We start from the raw sequence: 23002 nt of genomic DNA, 5'->3' as shown, positions 1-23002 counted from the left end.
ATTTAAAATATGTTGGGTATATATATACCAACGAGACGGCAACCAATCGACACATGGAGTGCAACAAATAGTCTTCGACAATAGCCAGGTGTCTATACAATATGTTAAGCTCTACATCGCACTGAGTCAAACAATATGAAATTGATAACAGAAAATTTCAACTGGTGCGGAAATAATTGTTAAAATATTTTCTTCATAAAATATACTTTCACAATTTCAGATAAATTGTAGGAAATACTTAAATTTTGACATTTGTTTGATTGAAACAAAGAAAACCACATGCCAGACAAACAATCGAAATAACGAGCTAGTACCTATAGACAACAATGACAAAAATAGAATTCAATAATGAAACATAAAAATCAGGTATTGAGTACAGATGTATTAATTAAGCTTTTAACAATTTGAAAGCAAAAACCAAAGCATGTATTTGCTATCTGAAATAATGAAGAGCTAACTATTGTTAACATGTAACATTCATGTATATTTTCGCCTAATATAGAGATGTCTTGGACCTCACAGTTGTATTATAATATCGTTAATTATTTCCTTTACAATAGCATGAAAAGTTAAAAAATTTCCTCGGTATACCTGAATTTCAGGCTGTATATATTATTACTACATAATTGATTATTTTTCTTTAATAAGTTGAAAAATGGCCAGATGCAAGTGATAAAATGTAATTCTGGACCTAAAACAAGTTAAACATTGTTAAAGCAATCTTGAAATATAGAATATTTTGACTGACATTGTTCAACAACAGCTTGTTCAATGTAAAACAAATTGGACACGAAAAGGTGATATGAAATTACCACGTGTTATAAAATGTCTGCTATCTTCTCTGCATTAGTTCCATGTAGCAAAGTTTCTAGCGCTGTGAAACGTGTAATGAAGAAAAACAGAATACAGTTGTTTTGTGTTAAGTGGAAACTAGAGATCAGTGATAAAAAGGATAAATGAGTGATTGAATAGGTATTTTTAAATGTCAGCATAAAAGGGTTATCTTGCAAATGGGTGTGATCATTTATAGTTTAGATATGAAAAATTACACGTAACATTGAAATAAAGTATTTTTATATTGAAAAGTTAAAACGATATAAGTAAAAATTCCACTTATAGATTCGTTTTATGCTTTTAAACAGGCAAGTCGAAATAAGCAATGGTTAGCCAAATAACTTCCATGAAAATAAAGCTGTCAGTCATCATCAGAGGCCATGATTTTTCACTTTTCACTAATGATGTAGTATATTATTCCACTGAATAGATATAAGAAGATGTGGTATGAGTGCCAATGAGACAACTCTCCATCAAAGTCACAATTTGCAAAAGTAAACCATTATAGGTCAAAGTACGGCCTTCAACACGGAGCCTTTGCTCACACCGAACAGCAAGCTATAAAGGGCCCCAAAAATGACTAGTGTTAAACCATTCAAACAGGGAAGCCAACGGTCTAATCTATATAAAGAAACGAGAAACACTTATGAACCACATCAACAAACGACAACCACTGAACATCAGATTCCTGACTTAGGACAGGTGCAAACAAATGCAGCGGGTTTAAAAGTTTTTATAGGCGCTAACCTTAATCCTTCTTGAAACAATGTACATATTGCTTTATCAATATTTGATTGGTTGAGACAATACCACGTGACATTGAAAAAACTTCAAATTCCCATCTGAGCACCATACTCCCCCTGAAGGGCTTCCGCGTACGATACGCGCGGTTAATGTACATAACGTTTTGAACGTTTCTTTAAAATAGCGATAGTAAAGTCATTATTGTGTTCAAAATTATTTCAGACATTGAAACACAAAGACTAATAATTAACTTTTGATCGGTATTGGTTATCAATGTTTTTTCAGTGTTTAGATATAAAAACACGAGGATAAGAAAAAAAAATGTATGTAAATGAATATTTTATGTTCAGGTAGTAAACAAAGTATAGGCAGTGGAATAGAACATTCATTTCCCTAGGCCTTGGGAAATATGAAGATTTGTAAAGCCCTAGTGAAATATGAATTTTCATGGGTGAACAAATCTTCATATCTGCCTTAGGCACGGGAAATATATGTTGTTTAAGACTGATATGACTTAAAATTAATGTTCAAAGGATATTTGCCATGTAAAATCTGATGTATGTATGATAATGCTGCAATTTAGTCATGCTAAAAGTGGCAATTAAACATTTTATTTCAACAGATCAATAACTCATCCTTAACCACCCAAACATATTTTTCCTCGCCAGAATTCTTTTTTTTTCAGTTTCGCTTAAATTAATTTTCTTAAATAATGTATAGTTTAAGTATACTGCAATTTTGTCAAACATCCTTCCGAGCCCCTACTTTAAGAGAAGACATGTTACAGAGTTGTTATGAAACACAGGTTATAGCCAAATTCTATTTAATTGATAAATGTAACAACATTTACCGTGCACTTGATGATACTTAAGCTTTAAATATTCACAAATTATATTATTGTATAAAGGAAATTTACCCAATTGGACTTTCTGTGTCCAACGGGAAACTGTTAAAATAAATTTACGACAAAAAAGACAATTTTTGGTTCCCTATTGTTAATTTTCCTTTTTTGGACGGTGATGTTCCTTTGACTCCTTCTTACGGTGTGTATATTTCCCAACTCGCTAAAGAACTTTTAGATTTCAATGAACGTAGTCTATGTATTACTGGTATTTGGCCAGGGATTTCTTTACCACGAAATTCTGAAAACCGTTACCTACTTCTTTCATAAATACAAATATTTGGTTTGGAAGCTTGGCTTAATTTTTATTACAAGCGGGTAATCACATCCTTATTTTTCAATCCAAATGTCCCTTTGGTATCTTTCGTCCCTCTTTTACAACGATGTTTTTAATAAAGCCGGTAACTGTAGACACGATCCACAAAATCTGTTCAAGCCTTTGTATAACCTTATTCTTTAAGGTTATCAGTTAAACACAATATTGTGTTCATTGGTACCAGCATTGACTGTTTTATAACTAAATTTGAACATTACCAAATATGTATTACTTTAAAGATATGTACAGTTATGATCTTACATCCTGTCGATACTTATTCTTTAACAATGAGCAGACTAATGCTTTCCTCAGACTGTTGATAATATCTTTACACTTAATACGTTGAATTTGTATTGGTTGCCATTTTAGTGTGGGAAAACATGATTTATTCATTAGTTGTAATTGACTTTGAAATAGCTTTCAGTGACTCGGAATACTCATTTTGTTGTGTTGTTTTTTTTGGTTTTTTTTTGTCTTTTTTATTAGTATTGTGTTTCGTGTCAGATGTAATGAGTCAAGCCCTTTACCACTGATTTTTGCAGATTGTTCTTATGTTGTGCTTTTACACCACTGTTTTGTGTTAAGAGGAGGGCTAAGCGCTCGCAAATATGTTTAACCCCCTTCCAAAATTTGCAATTGTATTGCCTGTTCCAAGTCAGGATCCTGCGTTTCAGTGGTTTTCGCTAGTTGATTTCTGTCCTATTTGTATATTCATTATTTTATCATATATCAGATCGTTGATTTTCTCTTTTATATTGTTATATATTTTGTCATGCTATGGCCATTAAGAGCTTACAACATAAGATGGGCTTTGCTTATTGCTGATGGTCGTACGTAACCTTCATTTGTTTACATACACGTCAGCTGTCAAAATAAATAATCACTTGATTTGCATTTGATACGGTCCACTCATTTGCACAGTTTAAATCACCTACCATGTTCAAATATCTATTGTTTCTCTATTGCCCATGCCAATCAATACAGTTCACTTCACAAGAGGGGAACATCTCAAACATTTTTCTAATTGAGTGTATTTTGGCATCTTATGTGGGAACAAAAAAAGGAATCTAAAATCCAGGAAAGTTTTAACTTTCTGCAACATAACATACATTTAAAATTTAATTATCAAGTTTCCCCCATGCATTAAGACGTTTCCCCGTTGTTCACTGATAGTTATATTTATGGTGTAAACACGGCCATATTTGTCAATTTCTTCTGTTGAACCTTATTCATCCCCTTACTAATTTCTAAATTACTTTCAAAATCTAATATGCATATATCAACATTAACTATGCATTTAAACAAAAAAGAATCAAGTGATTTTTGTATTTGATTTTCCTTTCTACACCAATGTTAACAATAGAGTGAGAGTATCTGTAATGACCTGACGACAATTTTGGCAATTTGTTTTCGATGGAGGAGGATTTTTTTTGTTTTGCTTTTTCTTGGGAAAGATTTAGCTTCTCGGTCATGAACGATGTTGAGGTCCTTTGTAATAACATCAAAATACGGATCATATCTAAACTTCGATGTTCCAGTTTGCACTGTATAGTTTTTCCTCATATTTGTCTACCGTAAATGGTGGGATAAGATAAAAATTACTTTAGTACACTACACTTCTAGTCAAAACGATCAGGAAAGTATACATATGTTACAATTTAGTAGTGCCTTATCAAATACAGGTTGAAAAATAAACAATATATAAAATTGTTTTAGAAGTGCAGAAAATAAAATACATTTTAGATGTGCAGAAAAGAAATCATCCGTTACCAGAACGACTATTTTAAGAGTCTAACATTTCGTCTTTTCAGGAGTTCTTTTTTCCTAATTTCTGCTGTACAATTAGTCCCTACATGAATGTGTAAAACTGTATCGTAGCACACACAAGCTGAATCTATATCACCAGATAACTCACAGCACACACCGAGAATTGTGAATGATTCAGATATTAGGCTGATAGAAACAAAATTGCTTTCTCTAATAGTAAAAGTCAAATCCCGCAATGCTTGTATTGTTTTAAAGGTTTCTCCGAGATGATGGTTACACAGAAATCTAAGACAATGAGATAAAACAACAGGAGGTATAGAAAAATGATCATTTTCCACCTCCAATCTTAGCTCCTCAGGTATTAAAGAAGAACGTCTCAAGTATACAACACTAGTTATGGTCGCTAATTTCGTCTTTTCGTTAAGTGTTATGTTTTTTGTACAGATATTCTTAGCATAGTTATCTATTATTTCTTGAAGAAAATTAAAACAGCCTAAATATATCTTATCTTGTGTACACTTTGATAAAAAATAGTCTGTTATTAGGAGTGTAACTTTGTACTGTCCAATTACGTAATAAAACGACGCGTACAACAGCCAACCAGTCACAGCATCTGCTTGTAAACCTTTTTGTAAATGTTTATGATAACGATTTTGTTTATTTTTGACATTCTGTACTGAAAATGGACGCGGAAGTAGTTGCACCAAATACTGATTGAGTCTGGCAATCCAACATTTACATACATCCCGTACAAAGATCGACGATTCATTCCGAAGGAAAGATTTAGCAATAATAATTCCTCTGTAATAGTTATCTATATTCGATTCAGGTGAAATTTCGGAAATATGTCTATAAAACAAAATGTCTAACTGAATGTAGGATTTGCATTTAATAGTTGATGCTAGGCATTTTAAACTAGCACCTTCGGAAAATAAATAAGATATCAGTCCGGCTGTTCCGCCACATTCAATACTGTCAAGGGCACATAGCAATCTCTTATTATTTCTCTTATTGACCTTTCCTTGAAACATATTTTGTTCAGGTATAAAGTAATTAGGACAATAGCAATTGCTAATAAACGATCTTAATTGATCTAAACACAAGAAAAAACAGTAAAATAGGTTACCTAACTGAAATGTCTCGATAGATACTTTCTCTGATAACCAGAATAGCGTTGTTTTAAGGAAGTAAGAACATAACAAATCCTTTACATCATGTTTTTCGTTTATGATGTGTTTCAATGTTAATTTAAGAAGGCCGTAACATAATAATTGCGTATAGTTGAACGAATGAACCAGTTGTTTTTCTGCCACAGAAAAGGATAGCCTCCACAACAAATTATTGTTTGTCATTGATTTAGGTCCAATAGATACCAACAAACATCCGTTCTTCACAATGGTACCAATTACTTTATTAGGTGGCCAATGTTTCCTATGACGATTAACCCAATTGCTTGCATTGTATGGGAATGATTTACAACGGAGACAATATGCAACATCCATATATTCATCTATATCCGATAAACAGGGACCATGTAAGGACGTTTTAACTGATGAAGTTATCTGTTTAATTTTTCGAAGAAATTTAAAGGGTGCTACATAAAAATCTTTTTTGTTGGTTTGTATTAGAGAATCTTTGATTAAACGATGTGAAGAATTATAGTCTTCAGCAACTAACTTCAGTCTTGTAAACCCTGGATACAAGGGGTCTGTTTCCATCATCAGAGTTGTATATTTCTGTGAATATTTCATATTCTCTGTCGTATTAACCACTTCCACCTTACTAACAACCAACATCATATCAAGGTCACTGCCGGGTAAATCAAGTCCTTCAGATATACTTCCACTTGATATCAGTTGTAAATCAGGACGACCAATTATATTTGCTGTTATATCATGAATCAGAAATAACCGTTGTCTATGACGTATGTCTCTTTCTATTCCGACTATGTGAACAAGCTGTTCATATAGGTATTCATTATGAACATACGTTCCTGACCAGAGCACGTTACCTGAAAGATAAACATTTAATACATGTACATAATATTTAATGAATTTAAAAATCAGATGGTAAACTGCTATGTTTAAAAAAAGTGGTTATATTTATTTGTGGACAGTGTAGAACCACTCCTTGCTTTTCTTTAAATGATTGATTGATTGTTGTTTTCTTAACGTCCAGTGGCAAATATTGCATTCATGCTCGGAACGAGAACAATTCACAATAAATACAACAGGTAGGTCCTGTAATATGGGTCGACCGTGATGAAGGGCGGAGATTTTAGACTGCCACTGTAAAACAATGATTTGTTTGATAGAGGCAGAAATTTCCCCTTGCAACATGCCCCTTAAAGACCCCTCGAAGAGATGATTCAAGGGATCTTAAACGTGCAGAGAGCTTGGCACTCTCCCAACAGGGGGCATCGGATGTAACGTCCCCATTCTAACCGGACGTGGCTTCGAAAACATCTCGCACAACCAAACGGACATGTACATTCAATTTCCCAAGGGTTTTACTGCCGGAAACAATTTAAAAAAGAGAGAAAAAATACCAAATGGATATCTTAACTATCGAAGGTAAACTTAACACGCCATGGATAAAAACGAAACAATAGTCTACAAAATACAACATTAGAAATAAGACTGAGTAACACAAACCCTAATTAAAAAACCAGGATGATCTCAGGTACTTCTGAAGTGTGAGCAGATTCAACATATGGCGCCCGTCGTGTTGCTTATGTAAGTACAAATTAAGTTATCAGTCTCATTAAGGTGATGCGACATTCGATTCGAGGAAACAAGCACGGGATTGTGGGAACGATAAATCGTCATCTGTGAAACAGATATTCCGTCACGGTTATTCAACTCCTAATGGCGTCCGTAAAATGTTCGAAGTGATGCCTTCAAAATTACCACTTGGAACCCTGGGGATAAGAGCATACTTGTACGCAACAACCCACTAACAAGGTAATCATGATAGGAAATACAGGCTCTGAAATATCGTATAAACTGGAATATATATACTCCATTTGTAGCCGTTGTTGGGATGCTGCTACATAGAAATGAAAAGTTCACAGTTGGAAAGCTGAAATCATGCCTTTTGTCATAATTTCTATTTTCAAACGACCCTCATTGTCTATTTGTAGATGTAAGTCAAGATATGAAACAGACATAACTGTATCTTTGGTATCCATGCCTATAAGCCTTATTATTTATAAAATTTTTATTACGACTTTCAAAGTCTTGCTATGTATTAATTATACGCATATTTATATTTTCCTCCAATTACAGGTTTATTCTATATAGTGTTTTGTTAATGCAGGACTAAGTGATCCACATATGTAGCACTTGTAGCATGTTTTAATTTTTTAACTCTCTGTTCACTTTAACAAAATATGCTGTATGTTATCGGAAAGCAATAAATTTATAGTGTAAGCAACCCTTGTTATATTGAAGTTTATTTCTTTGAGACGATTTTTCAATATCACATGGGGAATGGTGGTATAAAGGGTTGAAAAGTCAAACATTTTGATAGAATTAATCTTAAACAAAGAGATGGACAGCTATACAGAAGTTCTCTAGAGTCTTTTAGAATCCACATATGGTTAATATCACTACGCGAATAAACAGTTTCACAGTATTTCTGAAGACCTTCTTTCACTGTGGATAGATTTTTTGCCAATCTAATGGACAATTCCTTTGTAAAACATGCAGATGAGCCGGCATTTTATATTGGTTTTACAGAATTGTCTTAATCTTAGGTATCTTATATATACAAGGTAGGTCCTCAGATTTGCTGTTCAATGTACTGTGTATTGAACCCATGAAGGACTTATGATTCGCCAAAATCTTATCCTTATCAATAATTGTTTTTGTATGTGGGATTACCTGAGTGCTTATCTATTCTTAACTTTTGATTCGACGTTTTATCAGAGACCTGATTGATTTAACCCATTATGAAAAAGTGCCAAGTTCAACTTCTTCTCGTTTAGACCATGTTCTGGCGTAGTCCTCAATGGAATCCATACTTATTTTTAAGTTATGGTTCCAGTTCATGTGTTCTCTCAACTTAGGACCATGAGATATCACCTTTCGGAGATGTTCAATGTGAATTGTTATTATGAAACAATTGAATTTTAACTACTGGGAGTGGCTGTTGATCACATGTGACCTTGTCTTGTCAGCATTTGTAACGCTGCAAGAGAAACGCATACGGGAATAATTAGGGCAGTTGCACATGCTAATCGTGCCTTATCTATAATGGGCATAAAAGACAGCTTACTGTATCAGTCATTAAACTGTTACTTGAACCAGCTGCAATATGCCAAGACTAGTAACAGCTACCCTTTGAATTACATAATGAAGTCTCTAGACTTTATATTGTTCAACGGAGGATGATTTCCAGACTCTTTCAACGGTACCAGCAATCTGGTTCAACAGGTGACCGTCAACGTTCTGGCCGACCTAGGATCACATCAGTAGCCCAAGATCGCTACATCCAAGTACTTCATATGAAAAACCGGACCGCGACAGCAGTAAAACTGCATCAAATTTCTAGGTTTACGACGAAAATTTGCAGATAGTTAGAAACCATCACTGTGAAATTTTCTAACTCGAAAGATGTCCTTACTTTGACGCAGTATTGAGAAGACGGCATCGACTTACAAGTGTATGGTCGTGCAAAATAATAAGGGTCTGGGACCTGCAAAACTCAGGTCAGGTTCAGCGATAAATCAAGACTCATGCTGAAGAGAAGAGATGACCCAATAACTCGATACAATCGCCAGAATGAGAGATTCGCAAAAGGAACTGAGTCATTGAGATCTACAATTTTGGTGGAGGAAACGTGATGATGTTGGGTGCCATCCCTTACGCCTGACAAACTCAACTGGTGCACATCCCTTGCCACATGGTGGCAACCTTAACGCCGCTTGATACAGACATAAGGTTTTGACACCACACATGCTGCCCGTCATGAACTTAGGTAAGGAACTTTTTCAGGATGATGCACACATCTCGTGCTATTATTAACTTTCTAGCCAACCAGAACGTAACAGTGCTCCACTGCTCGTTCAAATCACTGGATTTGAACCTAAGTTGACATTAATGGAATGATTTGGTTACACGCGTGCGAAGTCGATATTCTCTTTGAAGTGACGTCATCTGAACGCTATGGACTTAAATGTGATACTTTATGACATTTTAATGCACTTTTAAGTCTGCACAACCAGTGAGCCTAATTTCAGTGTAATGTGATGCTTATTTCTTATGTTGGTAACTTGAGGTAAAATATGTTTTTTCACATGCTGTGTTTCTTTTGGGTTTTTTTTTTTGCTAACTGTATTGTATTTTAAGCTTGGCCTTCGTAAAATCTTCATTCTAATGCCACGTGTTTAAGTTAAGATAAATTCCATTTTAGTAAATATTTTGGCTTAAAAATGCCATGAGTGGAAAAGTCCGTGTAACTGTTACATCGTCTTTGGCATCTAAACAATATGACGTCATATGTATACTCCCGATGTCCCGACGTTTTTATACTTTTTGTACGCTTCTGAATGGTTTAAATATTGACAAAAAGAAGATTTTTAGGCACAAAATGTTACATTTTGTTTAATTTTCAGAAATTACATATTAAAAAAATGAATAAATCGGAATTCAAAATGGTAACTTATCTTAGTTACAGACTGGTAGAACGTGGAATCTAACCCTTGAAAAGATTTTTCAACGTCCAATGAAAATTATTGTTACAAACTTTTGAATGTAGACTGATGAATAATTTTTATTCAAAATTTTGGTTAAAATTTGATTTTGTTTTACTACCTTAAGCCTTATACATATCGTTTGGGGGATACCTGAAGGAAACCTGGACCATTTGTTTTATTTTAACAAATAGTATGTTCCCTTAAATAATTTTATTCCCGAAATAACACCTTGATATGCGAGGGAATTATGTTTTGATAATATATAGCACTTTCAATTCATCAAAACTCATTCATTTCAGATGGAGTACCACAAGTGACCATTTTAGGTCCTCCACTATTTCTGACATATTAGTCTTTAAATTATATAAATGAAGTAATTGACAGTTAGGTTAAGTTGTTCGCAATTATACAACTTTAATTTGCTTAGATCGCTAATTAATTCTCAAGACATATACATTTTAATAATGATTTTGAAACATTCAAGAGCTCGTACAAGTGAGAGGTTTAGCGCTATAAAACCAGGTTCAATCCACCATTTTTTACTTTTGAAAATGCCTGTACCAAGTCAGGAATATGACAGTTGTTGTCCATTCGTTTGATGTGTTTTGTCATTTGATTTTGCCATGTGATTAGGGACTTTCCGATTGAATTTTCCTCGGAGTTCAGTATTTTTGTGATTTTACTTTTTAAACAACGACGTGTTAAAATAATGCATACAAAACTCAATAAATCATATTCACTTAAATGCATACAAAATTAAATACGCAACCACCTTTTTTGGAAATTAAAGCATAGATCCTTAAAAGCACTTGGGATTTGTTTGGAACTTATATGTTATGTAAAAAGGAGGGACGAAAGATACCAGAGGGACAGTCAAACTCATAGATCGAAAACAAACTGACAACGCCATGGCCAAAATTAAAAAGACAAACAGACAAATAATAGTACAGATGACACAACATAGAAAACCAAAGACTGAGCAACACGAACCCCACCAAAAACTTGGGGTGATCTCAGGTGCTCCGGAAGGGTAAGCAGATCCTGCTCCACATGTGGCACCCGTCGTGTTGCTTATGTTATAACAAATACGGTAAATAGTCTAATTTGGTAAGTCACATTCGTGAAAAGGGAGGGTATTGTAGTTACGGCATAATGAACATATCCGATATCATCTGTGAAACGGTTATTCCATAACGGTCAATCAACTCGTGATGGCGTCCGTAAAATTTACGAAGGGATGATTTCAACTTCACCATTTGGAACTCTTGGTTTAATAGCTTCCTTGTGAGCAGCAATCCTCTATCAAGGAAATCATGATAGGAAACACAAGCCCGGGAATATCGTATCAATTGGGATATATATACTCCGTATGCAGTCGCTGCTGGAAAGTTGCTACATAGAAATGGAAAGTTCACAATTGGGAAGCTGATATCATCTCTTTTGTCGTAAAGTTTTGTTTTCAACCGACCCTCGTTGTCAATTTCTAGATGTAAGTCAAAATATGAGGCAGACTTAATTGTATCTGTAGTATCCTTCATCTCTAGTTCCATGGGATAGATTAGTTCAACATAGTCACCAAATTTTGTATTATTTAGTGAGAGAACATCATCTATATAGCGGAACGTAGAGTTAAAGGATATTGCTAACTTCTTATCTTTCTTCCTAAGAAGTTCCTGTATGAAGTCAGCCTCATAAAAATAAAGAAACAAGTCGGCAAGAAGAGGGGCACAATTGGTTCCCATTGGAATTCCTACAGTCTGTTGAAAAACGCGTCCTCCAAACGTAACAAATATGTTGTCAATCAAGAAATCAAGCATCTTGATAATGTAAGTTTCAGAGAGTTTTTTGTTTGAATCAGAGTGATTCTTTACAAAGAAGGATTTATTCCTCCCCAATACAAGATACTTGTATCTACGTTCGCCATTCTTTTTAATGAAACATAGTAATACCAACTCTTTCAATTTGTCTTTTACTTTGGAATGGGGAATACATGTGTAAAGTGTAGAAACGTCAAATGTTTTAATACTATTGCAAGATGAGAGAGTCTTAGATTGTATGTACTCTAAAAGATCTTTGGATTTTTTTGTATCCACATCTGATTCACGCCACCTCTAGAATAGGCAGTTACACAATAACTTTGGAGCCCGGCTTTGATTGCTGATAAAATAGATGTTAATAATTTAGAAAGAGGTTTCGTGGAGCACTTGGAAGACCTAGCAATATACAGTTGTTTGTAAGGACAGTTATGTAGTTTAGGTATCCAATACAGTGATGGAAGATCCAGTTCTTCATCTTTGGTTGAAATTCCAAAGGAACATAGAACAGACCTATGATTATCCAGGATTTCCTCTTTGGTAATTGTCGTGAGTGTATATGTTGATTTCCCAAGTGAATTGTCAATACCCAATTCATTTATCAAGCAGTTTATGTAATGATATTTACACACAAAAATTATGTTGTTTGGGGCTTTATCTGCGGGGACAACAACATGTTTGTCATGGAGGTAGGACAAGTGTTCTGCAACATTTTGGTCTTTAAAAATTGACGTAGCGTGGGTATTGATATGCCCATTTAGTTTCTTAATTCGGATTTGTATCAACGACCTCACAGCCTTAATCCATTCGGAAAGAGTATCTACATCTTCTTTCTCGCGTTTAGCCCATTGCCTGGCATAATTCTCGACTAAATCCATCAGTATTTTGAAGTTGTATTTCCAATTGATGATTTAGGCTCACGATATTTCGAACCTTTGGATAATAAATTTCGCAGAGAAGTGTTATTGACAATGTTGAGGTCTCCGGTAATAACGTGGCCAGCTGGATTATATGTGAATTGGGAACTAGCACAGGTGCAATCAGGAGGTTTAGCCTTGAGGTCGTCAATGTTGAGATCCTGCAAAACGTGTTTGTAGTTGAAAATTTTAGTTGCAATTGGTTTGGTATAGGTATAAGAAATTATTGGTACAGACTGATCTTTAAAATAAGGAGGTATTTTCGACTGAACTAATTTATGATGAAGGATATTGCCTAAGTTGACGCCATCAACCTTTGTTGGCAAAGGAAAGTTTCGTCTTTTCCAATGCGAACTGGTTTGAAAAGTCTGTGACTTGCAATATCCGAAATGATAGCTGTAAGTTTGTATTGGTATGAATGAGGGTTTGTAACAGTGGTTTCCAAATATATATTTTAACAGAGAATGAAGTTTTGAAAGGGGTAATGAATACAGTTTTGTGCAAATGTGATGAATGCCTAACGGCTTTTGTATAAATGGCAGCAAGTCATTAATAGAGATATCATGCAAAGTAGGTGATGTATAATGACGATGACCATGACTGTGTCTACGTCGAGGAGTAGAGTTGAAAATATTCATTAAATTCACCGAGCTACAGGAAGGACTAGATAGAATACCAATACCATCAATTTTGTCATTGCAACCATGTGGTGTCGCAGTTCCCAATTGTCGAATCCAGTAGGCCTCTTTTTGTCTACAGAGAGGCGTTGCAAATTGAGGATTGTTAGTCTTGTGGTATATTTTTTCGATTATACGAACTGTCATAGAAACGATGGAATGATCAGGCTGATTAAAATTCTGGTACAGAATGTCGTTTGCATTGAGGTTGATATCTGATCTATGGCCGCACATACGTTTGTTAAGCCTTCCTTTCGTTTCACCGACGTAAACCAATCCACAAAGGTTACACTCTAATCCGTAGACGACATTTATAGATTTACAATTCTGATCATCGTAACTTCTAGTAAAGTAAGACTTTTTAGTTAAATTGCTATGAATTGAGCTTCTGTTATTAAAATTTCACAAGTTTTGCAACCATTAGTTCCACATTTCGAAATGAGACAGTGTTGTTCAGAGTCATCAAAATCCAAAATGTCTTTATGGAGAACTGAACATGGCTGTGTATGTGTACTATTGCTATTGTCACTAGTATGATGATCTGAATGAGTCATGTTAGGGATATTTGTCATGTTTGGTAATGAGGGGACACCTGCCTTATCAGACGACACCGTGTCCATGGTGACGTCTGTTTCGGACCTTTTTATACTGGGCGACGTCTGAGCCAGTATTCTGTAAGATCTTTGTAAATTCATGCAATTTTGCTACTGGGCGGATGGTGTCCTCGGGGACAAAATGTCCACCAGCAGAGACATCGACCCAGTGGTTATAAAAGAGGGACAAAAGATACCAAAGGTACAGTCAAACTCATAGATCGAAAACAAACTGACAATGCCATGGCCAAAAATAAAAAGACAAACAGACAAATAATAGTACAGATGACACAACATAGAAAACCAAAGACTAAGCAACACGAACCCCACCAAAAACTGAGGGTGATCTCAGGTGCTCCTGAAGGGTAAGCAGATCCTGCTCCACATGTGGCACCCGTCGTGTTGCTTATGTTATAATAAATACGGTAAATAGCCAAATTTGGTAAGTCACATTCGTGATTGTAGTTACGACATAAGGAACATATCCGATATCATCTGCGAAACGGTTATTCCATAACGGTCAACCAGCTCCTGACGGCGTCCGTAAAATTTACGAAGGGATGATTTCAACTTCACCATTTGGAACTCTTAGTTTAATAGCTTCCTTGTGAGCAGTAATCCTCTATCAAGGAAATCATGATAGGAAACACAAGCCCGGGAATATCGTATCAATTTGGAGATCTATGCTCCGTATGCAGGCGCTGCTGGAATGTTGCTACATAGAAATGGAAAGTTCACAATTGGGAAGCTGAAATCATCTCTTTTGTCGTAAAGTGTTGTTTTCAGCCGACCTTCATTGTCAATTTCTAGATGTAAGTCAAAATATGAGGCAGACTTAACTGGGTCTGTAGTATCCTTTATCTCTAGTTCGATGGGATAGATTCGTTCAACATAGTCACACATTTTGTATTATTTAGTGAGAGAACATCATCTATATAGCGGAACGTAGAGTTAAAGGATATTGCTAACTTCTTATATTTCTTCCTAAGAAGTTCAGTTCCTGTATGAAGTCAGCCTCATAATACTAAAGAAATAAGTCGGCAAGAAGAAGGGCACAATTGGTTCCCATTGGAATTCCTACAGTCTGTTGAAAAACGCGTTCTCTAAACGTAACAAATATGTGGTCAATCAAGAAATCAAGCATCTTGATAATGTCAGTTTCAGAGAATTTTTTGTTTGAATCAGAGTGATTCTTTACAAAGTAGGATTATAAAAAATAGGCAAAAGATACCAAAGGACATTCAAACTCACAAGTCGAAAACAAACCGACAACGCCATGGCTAAAAAAGAAAAAGACCAACAAACAAACAGACAAACAATAGCACACAAAACACACATAAAAAACTAAAGAATGAGCAACACGAACCCAACCAAAAACTGGGAGTGATCTCAAGTGCTCCGGAAGGGTAGGCAGATCCTGCTCCACATCGTGTTGCTCATGTTAGTACAAACCCGGTAATAAGTCTAATTCGGTAGATTACATTCGGGGAAAAAGAGACGGGATTGTATTAACGACATTTAGAACATATCTGCCATCATCTATGAAACGGACATTCCATAACGATCAACCAAGTCATGGCATGATTATACAAAATTCAAGAAACAGTGGAATTGATAGAGGCGGAAACAACAGGGAACAGTGCTATTTCTTTATACAATTTAAAGAAACAATGGTTTCATGGTAGTGAACTTTCTGGCTTCGAGTTCGATCACCAGCTTGGTAAAAAAAAGAAAGATTTGAAATTTAAATTCGCTGCTGTTCCTCAAAGCAAAACATGTTAAGAAATAAGAGCAAAAAATGGATGTTTTAGAGTAAGAATAATGAATCCAAGAAGGATGATATGTCATGTGTACTGTTACCTTTTAAACTAAATAAAATAAGGACATGTGGTATAATCGCCATTGAGACAACAATACACCGGAGACCAAATGACGTAGATGTTAGCAATTATACGTCGATCGCTGCATAGCCTTCCAGTTGTACAAGTATCAAAATAGTTGCTTTTTCAAGGTAGTGCGAGGTATATGGCAATCCGTTTTGATATGTATTCGAATCTTTGATTTAAAGATATCTTAAAAAGATAAAAGACATTAAGTTTAAAAGATATCTGGAAAAAGGTAATACGATATCTTATAAAGTTAATCATTGCTCTTAATAACCTCAAATTAACTAAGATATCTCATAAAAATACAAGATATCAATATACTTTATAAGATATCTTGAAATTGAATAAATATAAAAACGGCTTGCTATAGGGGTATATCAGGGACTGCAATTTATCAACAAAAAAAAAGAATGATATTCATATGATCATAATGCTAAGAAAATTTGAGCATTTTTATTTTATAGAAGTGTTGCTTTGTCCCTTAGTCTCCCGTTTCCTTCTAACTGTTAAGTGATTTGATTTAAAGCATCTCATTTTTTGAAATTAAGTACAAGTCATTTGATTTTTCCTTCTTTTATACTGCTCTTTTTGAGAGATATTAAACAAAATCGCGGGCGGATCAAGAGGTAGTGGATAATCATATACCTTTTATGTCCGAAATATTAATGTTTATTGAACTTTTTTCTCATTTATGACTGCCGGTCCCTCATATTGTACGCATGCCTATCAGCCCCCTTTTCGAACGCCCGAGTGAAAATCCTGAATTCGGGATAGAACAATTAAATAGGAACTCAAATAAGGTAATTCGAATTCTAACTCTTTCAACTCAAACTCGTTATCTAAATGTGACTCAAATTCTAATGAAAGTTTAACTCAAATTCTAACTCGAACTCTACCTTTAAATGTGACTCAAATTCAAAGTTTAACGCGAATTGTAACTGCGACTCTACCTCTAAATATGAATCAAATTTGAAGTCGAACTCGAAACTCATTTCTTTCCCGAAATTGAACTCTAGTTGTGGTTTGAACTCAAACTCGAACTCGAAGCATAACTCGAAATAAACTTGAACAGTTACTCGAACTGTAACTAGAACACTAACTCAATGGATAGCCACACTAACCCGAGGCACATAAAGCGACATGGAAATTAGTTTAGAAATAGGAATTATTTTTTTCCAAAAAGGTCACGTGGTTTTACCTCATCAAATATATGATTACCACATCAAATAATGACAAATTTACACGAAAGACTGGAACAAACATATCAGGTAGTGTTGAATTGTCAGATTTTGGGAATACAATTATGTGATTTTAATCAACCAATGTAATATCTAGCCATAAAAAGAATTGACAAATCATTTGTATACTTAGTGCAAACCGGCTTAAAAAAGTTTAAATTTGAAATTCTCTCATTAGGTCCATTTTATATAAATAAAGTTTATAGATAACGATTAGATTTCTGAAAGGGATTTTTTACAACAACTTCATTTTAACAAATAAAGGTACTTTGACATCTCATGAGGAAAAAACCCTACTTCCGCCAACATTATTTACACAATATACTTTTGACGCTAAACAAAATATGAATTCCATTTACTATTTTCGGAAAAAGTATGAGTAAATTTTAATTCAATCATATATAAATATTTAGAAATTCATACAACCTTTCGGATCAAAAAGCATAAGGCGAGAAGTTATTGAAGAATCCCTGAATTTTTAATTGAAGTTCATTATCTTGTTTGACAAGAGTTGCGGTTGGGTGATTTATACCCTCTTTCAAACAAATTGTATCAAACAGATATATTACTCCATTTTGTAATACGTTAAGAAACAACTACAAAAACATAAATAGGAAGTGCATAATTTAAAGTCTGTAAATGTAAACACTTGAAAGTACATTCCCTTCGGTGGTTTGATAGGAGTTGCGAACGGGAGATGCCTACTTTTATCAAACACAAGGTATACTGAAGTTCATCTTTTAAAGGATTTCATTCCAAAAAGTATTGCAATCGGAAATCAAATACAATGTGAAAAATGTAATTTCTTTAAAAGTTTAACGAAAAAAGAAAAATAACAAAAATATCAAACTCCAAGGAAAATTCAAAACGGAAAGTTCCTTATTAAATGGCAAAATCAAAAGCTCAAACACTTCAAAAGAATAGAAAAAAACTGTCATATTCCTGACTTCGTATAGGCATTTTATTATGTAGAAAATAGAGGATGAAACATGGTGTTATAGCTAGCTTAACCTCTGACTTGTATGACAGTTATGGAATTCCATTATATTGACAACAATAAGTTATCAAAACAAACAGACATAGTAGGTAAAAATGTGGATACTGTAGTCAACACCGTGTTATAATCCTAATCACTATAAAAACAAGTTACTATTTCAACATAGAAAAACAAAATGGCTTAAAGACAAACCGGCTTATAAAAAGTTTATAACAAAGTACATAAGCAAAAATGAAAGAGAAGAATACAAAAATGACCATACCACAATAACACAGCAGGATGTAAAATTGCCTAGCCACGCCAAAAGTATATACCAAAAATTGATTAAACAGTAAAAGATAAAGATATGCAAAGACAAATAAAAATAAGCTTTAACACGTAATTAAAATGATAAACAGCGTCAGTACCTAGAATCTATACTTCAAGACCATCATGTATTATTTGTGAAGTTGATACGAAATATTTATCAACAAGGTCTTGATATCTCTCGATGATTTTTTTTAGAAAAAGGACGATATGTTCTTTGACATAATCCTCATCATTAACTTTCTGCTCACAAACTGGTAACGTTTTATAAAGTCTGAATAGCGGCTGCAAGCTCTTGAGTACCGAATACGTTGGGAAATGTATATCCCATTTGCAGGTGAAGTTGGTATATTGCAGCTAACGAGGAAGCTTGTCGTTTTCATCGTCGTTGTTGTTTTTCTTTTCCTTTAAATTGATGTATTTTTAGAGAAGTATCTGTATCTCTGATATCGAGTGAAATTCAAAATGTATAGGATCCTGGTGCTTATAGATGCTTTTTTTCAGTAGTTGTCATTTGTTGATGTGGTTCATAAGTGTTTCTCGTTTCTCGTTTTTTATATAGATTAGACCGTTGGTTTTCCCGTTTGAATGGTTTTACACTAGTAATTTTTGGGGCCCTTTATAGCTTGCTGTTCGGTGTGAGCCAAGGCTCCGTGTTGAAGATCGTACTTTGACCTATAATGGTTTACTTTTATAAATTTTGACTTGGATGGAGAGTTGTCTCATTGGCACTCATACCACATCTTCTTATATCTATTTGTAAGATTTATTATAACATCGTTCACCAATAGCATATCAGTTTTATGGCACGTCTAGAAAATAGCGCACTATTTTCCTTTTAAATTGTCAAGCGAATCACGTACGAAAAGTTCCGCAGTGTTTCCGAATAAATAATCAGTTGCATATATTTTAGAATACTCCTAGGAAAACGAATGTTTATTTTTGTGTTTTGTATGCTAGCAACTGGTGAAAGGATAAACTTTTGAATACTTCACGAATCAGTGAGCGACTGAGTCAATCATCAAATATTTCTTTATAATTTTTAAAAAATGTTTTAAAATAGGATATACGTCGACACTCTGATAAGGTAACACCTTTTTTTTAATATTTAAGAAGTTTGTCTTTAATAATTATAATAACAGAAGTTAACTTAAGATTGTTGAAAACAGTGTCAAAGGACAACTCAAATTTTCCACAAAAATTCATTCGGAACTTGCTACAAAAAATAGCGACTTCCGATAAGACTTCGTGATTCAGCATTGATAGTAAAAAAAGTAAACGATATGGACCTACGAATTCTTATATGATAGGACTATGTATCTCCTCTATCAGAAATAACTATGTCCCAATTATCGTTTTCCCCAGTAACTTATAAAGATTGGAATAATTTACCTGACGCATGAAAGGCTTTTTTTTTAACTTATCTATTCATTCTCTGCAAAGGTATTGTTAATAAAGTGATGAATTATTAAAAAATCTAATGTTTTATACTCCAAGGCAAATACTACCTCATCCATATTTGGCACATCTTTCTTTAATAATTGGTGTTAATGCTCTTCAAATTCGTATCTTACTTGTACATCCAACTGTTTTGATTCAAGAGTCACTTGTGATTTTTATGTATCAGAAACACGCGTCTGGCGTACCAAGTTATAAGTCTGGTATCTGTGATAATTGTTTAAGAAAATCTTTGTCGTCACATTATAAATTTGAATTCAGTAGGATCCAGAATCCTCATTATTTCATTATTTCATTATGAATCAAATAAACATATTGTTATCATCTGTATAATATAATCATATAGTACCATCCAGGATCATCCTCGTACAAATCTGGATATCCCAATATCTACGAGTAGATTTTGGAATTGTGATTTGTTTTGAATTTTGATAAGTATACATCAGAATTCTAATTTCTACTAGGTGGATTCTGGATGATACATAGTTCCATTTTATACTGTACCATATCCACATCTAGTGTTATCAAATATAAAGATATTATACCGATAAGCAGGTAGATAAAGGATTGACAGAAGATTTAGAAAGAAATATTTAAAAATTAAAAACAAAAAACACAAATGGGTCTGAAATCAGGTTCTTTAGCATATATCTAAATACGAATCCGTGTTTATCTTAATATTATTTGGTCGATACCGAATGCTGCAATTGGTGTTAAAGCAGTGCATGCATATTCAATGACTTTGTTAGTTTGCTTTTGTTAAAAAATATATATCATTCATATACGTTACTGTTTAAATTTGTAGCATAGTTTACTTTCCAATAAATTATATCAACTTACCTTCAATATGACCTGTACAATTTTCTAAATATTCAAGGTATTCGTTGGAAGATTTAACAGGGTATCTTAAATTAAGTATCCATTGAGAATTTTGTTTTCTTCTTTCCAAACAGGCTCTAAATGTCTCTTCAAATTGCTTAATTGTTAGGCCAAATACATCGTTTGTGATACTAATTTGACCGTCAAAATGTTGATGGAGAATTGGAGTGAACCGTCGTCTTCCACGGTAACGAAAACGTTTAACTCCATATTTTTCCCAATACGTTATTTTTCTCATTCCATGCATATTTACATCTTCTTCTACACCTTGATTGCTTGTTCTTCCAATATTTGAATTCATAATAAAATACCTGTAATAGAACGGACGGATTAGGTATATGCTTGATTGGTTATAAAAACTCACATTTTCTTGCATAAATGAAGCTATACAGTATATATAATGTATCGTTAGGTAGAGACAAGTCTTTTATTATAACGTCATTATGGCTGTCTTACATATATCAAGGTCATAGAAACCAAAACGACGATTTTTTCGCACAGGACACCACCACATAATCTTATATCACGGTTCCCGCTTAACTTAAATATCCTCTGCCTGTTGTGTCACTCTTCCTGTGTTTGACTGACCAGCCTCTACAAGCACAGTATGTCAAAGAGAGGTGAAATATACCAAGAGGACATTCAATCACATAAGTCGAAAATGCCATGTCATAAACGACAAAAGACGTAAGACAAACAACAGTATACAAAACACAATATAGAACACTGACTGAGCAGCACGATCCCAAAACCGTTTTTTTTTCAAGTTTTCCTCACGTGACTTGTCTTTGTGTGTTATCTAAGATCATGTTTACACTTTAACTCCTTCTTACTAAATGGGTCGTGGCTTCCATTATAAAGTTAACTTTTATCTTCTTTCCATCTTTTAATTCATGCCATTATTCGTTGCTTATCTGGTCATTGCGAGATATTTTTTTTACTGTATACGGAACAAAGCATTTTATCAACCTTTATTTGATAAAAGGAAAGAAGCATATTTTCTCTAAGCACAACCAGTATATCAACCCAATCATAAAGCCTCTTCAAAACATAATATAGATGATATTTGACGGAAAGGGCATACTTATGTTGAATTTGTAACGATACGTGTGAAATCAATCACACACTCATATACACAAACACACAAAACTGTATACATGAAGGACTTTGCATGTTTTTAAATTCTTGCCTTTCATGCAATCCTGCATCAACTACCAAACAAACATCATTTAGAGATCTAACATTTAGTATTTAAACCTCTGTTCTATATGTTAGCTATTTTTTTTAGTAGAAAATGAAACTATGACATAACATATTGTGTTTTACTTTGTTCTTATAACAACGTAATCTTTGGGAAAAATGTGTTAAACAATTTATATTCACTGGGACTCTCTGTTGTGAAAAGGTATAACAAAAACACCGAACTCCAAGGGAAGTTCAATAAGGGAGAAGTCCGTTAAAACTGACAAAAAATTGAAAAACTTACTGTGAGTCCATGTACATACACCAAACAACGATTGATATGTTGAAATATGGGGAATGCTGCTGTAGTTCTTAAAATGTGTCGAGTTGCACATGCACACACATAAGTGGATGCTTATTGAGATTGTGTGTGTGGAAGATGGATGGAGAAGGTATGTGTCTGCAGTCCTCTATATATAAAAACTAGTGAGATCAGGTAAAATTGAATAGTGTACCTTAAATAATATGGTATTCTGTCTATTTTGTATGAAACATTGATCCGTTAGATATGAAAAGAAGTTTAGTTGATTTTCTTATATACTCTTATCAAATGGTATTGCTTACATCTCCTGTACACATTTTCATTTCTATTTCGACTGAATCATTAAAAAGAAGCATAAAAATTATCACACACAAAAACTCATACTATTTCAAGTCAAGCCAAGTTTACTATGGATAAATAAATAAATTGCTTACCCTCAACTTTCATATATGTCCATACTAAAGCAACAAAAC

At 34.0% G+C, this 23002-nt stretch overlaps 1 protein-coding gene across 1 annotated transcript; it reads right to left on the bottom strand.

Moving 5' to 3' along the window:
* Window positions 1–3249: 3249 nt before the first annotated feature.
* Window positions 3250–23002, bottom strand: LOC127723706 (uncharacterized). Its single transcript, XM_052230456.1, has 3 exons — window positions 22964–23002; window positions 20987–21336; window positions 3250–6573 (listed from the first exon to the last, which is right to left on the bottom strand). The coding sequence occupies exons 2-3, from the start codon at window positions 21324–21326 to the stop codon at window positions 4574–4576; spliced, it is 2340 nt and encodes a 779-aa protein (XP_052086416.1). The 5' UTR covers window positions 21327–21336; window positions 22964–23002; the 3' UTR covers window positions 3250–4573.

The sequence above is a fragment of the Mytilus californianus genome, unplaced genomic scaffold (genome assembly GCF_021869535.1).
Source record: "Mytilus californianus isolate M0D057914Y unplaced genomic scaffold, xbMytCali1.0.p SCAF_13, whole genome shotgun sequence".
Classification (NCBI taxonomy): Eukaryota; Metazoa; Mollusca; class Bivalvia; order Mytilida; family Mytilidae; genus Mytilus; species Mytilus californianus.
This window is presented reverse-complemented; position numbering and strand designations above follow the sequence as displayed.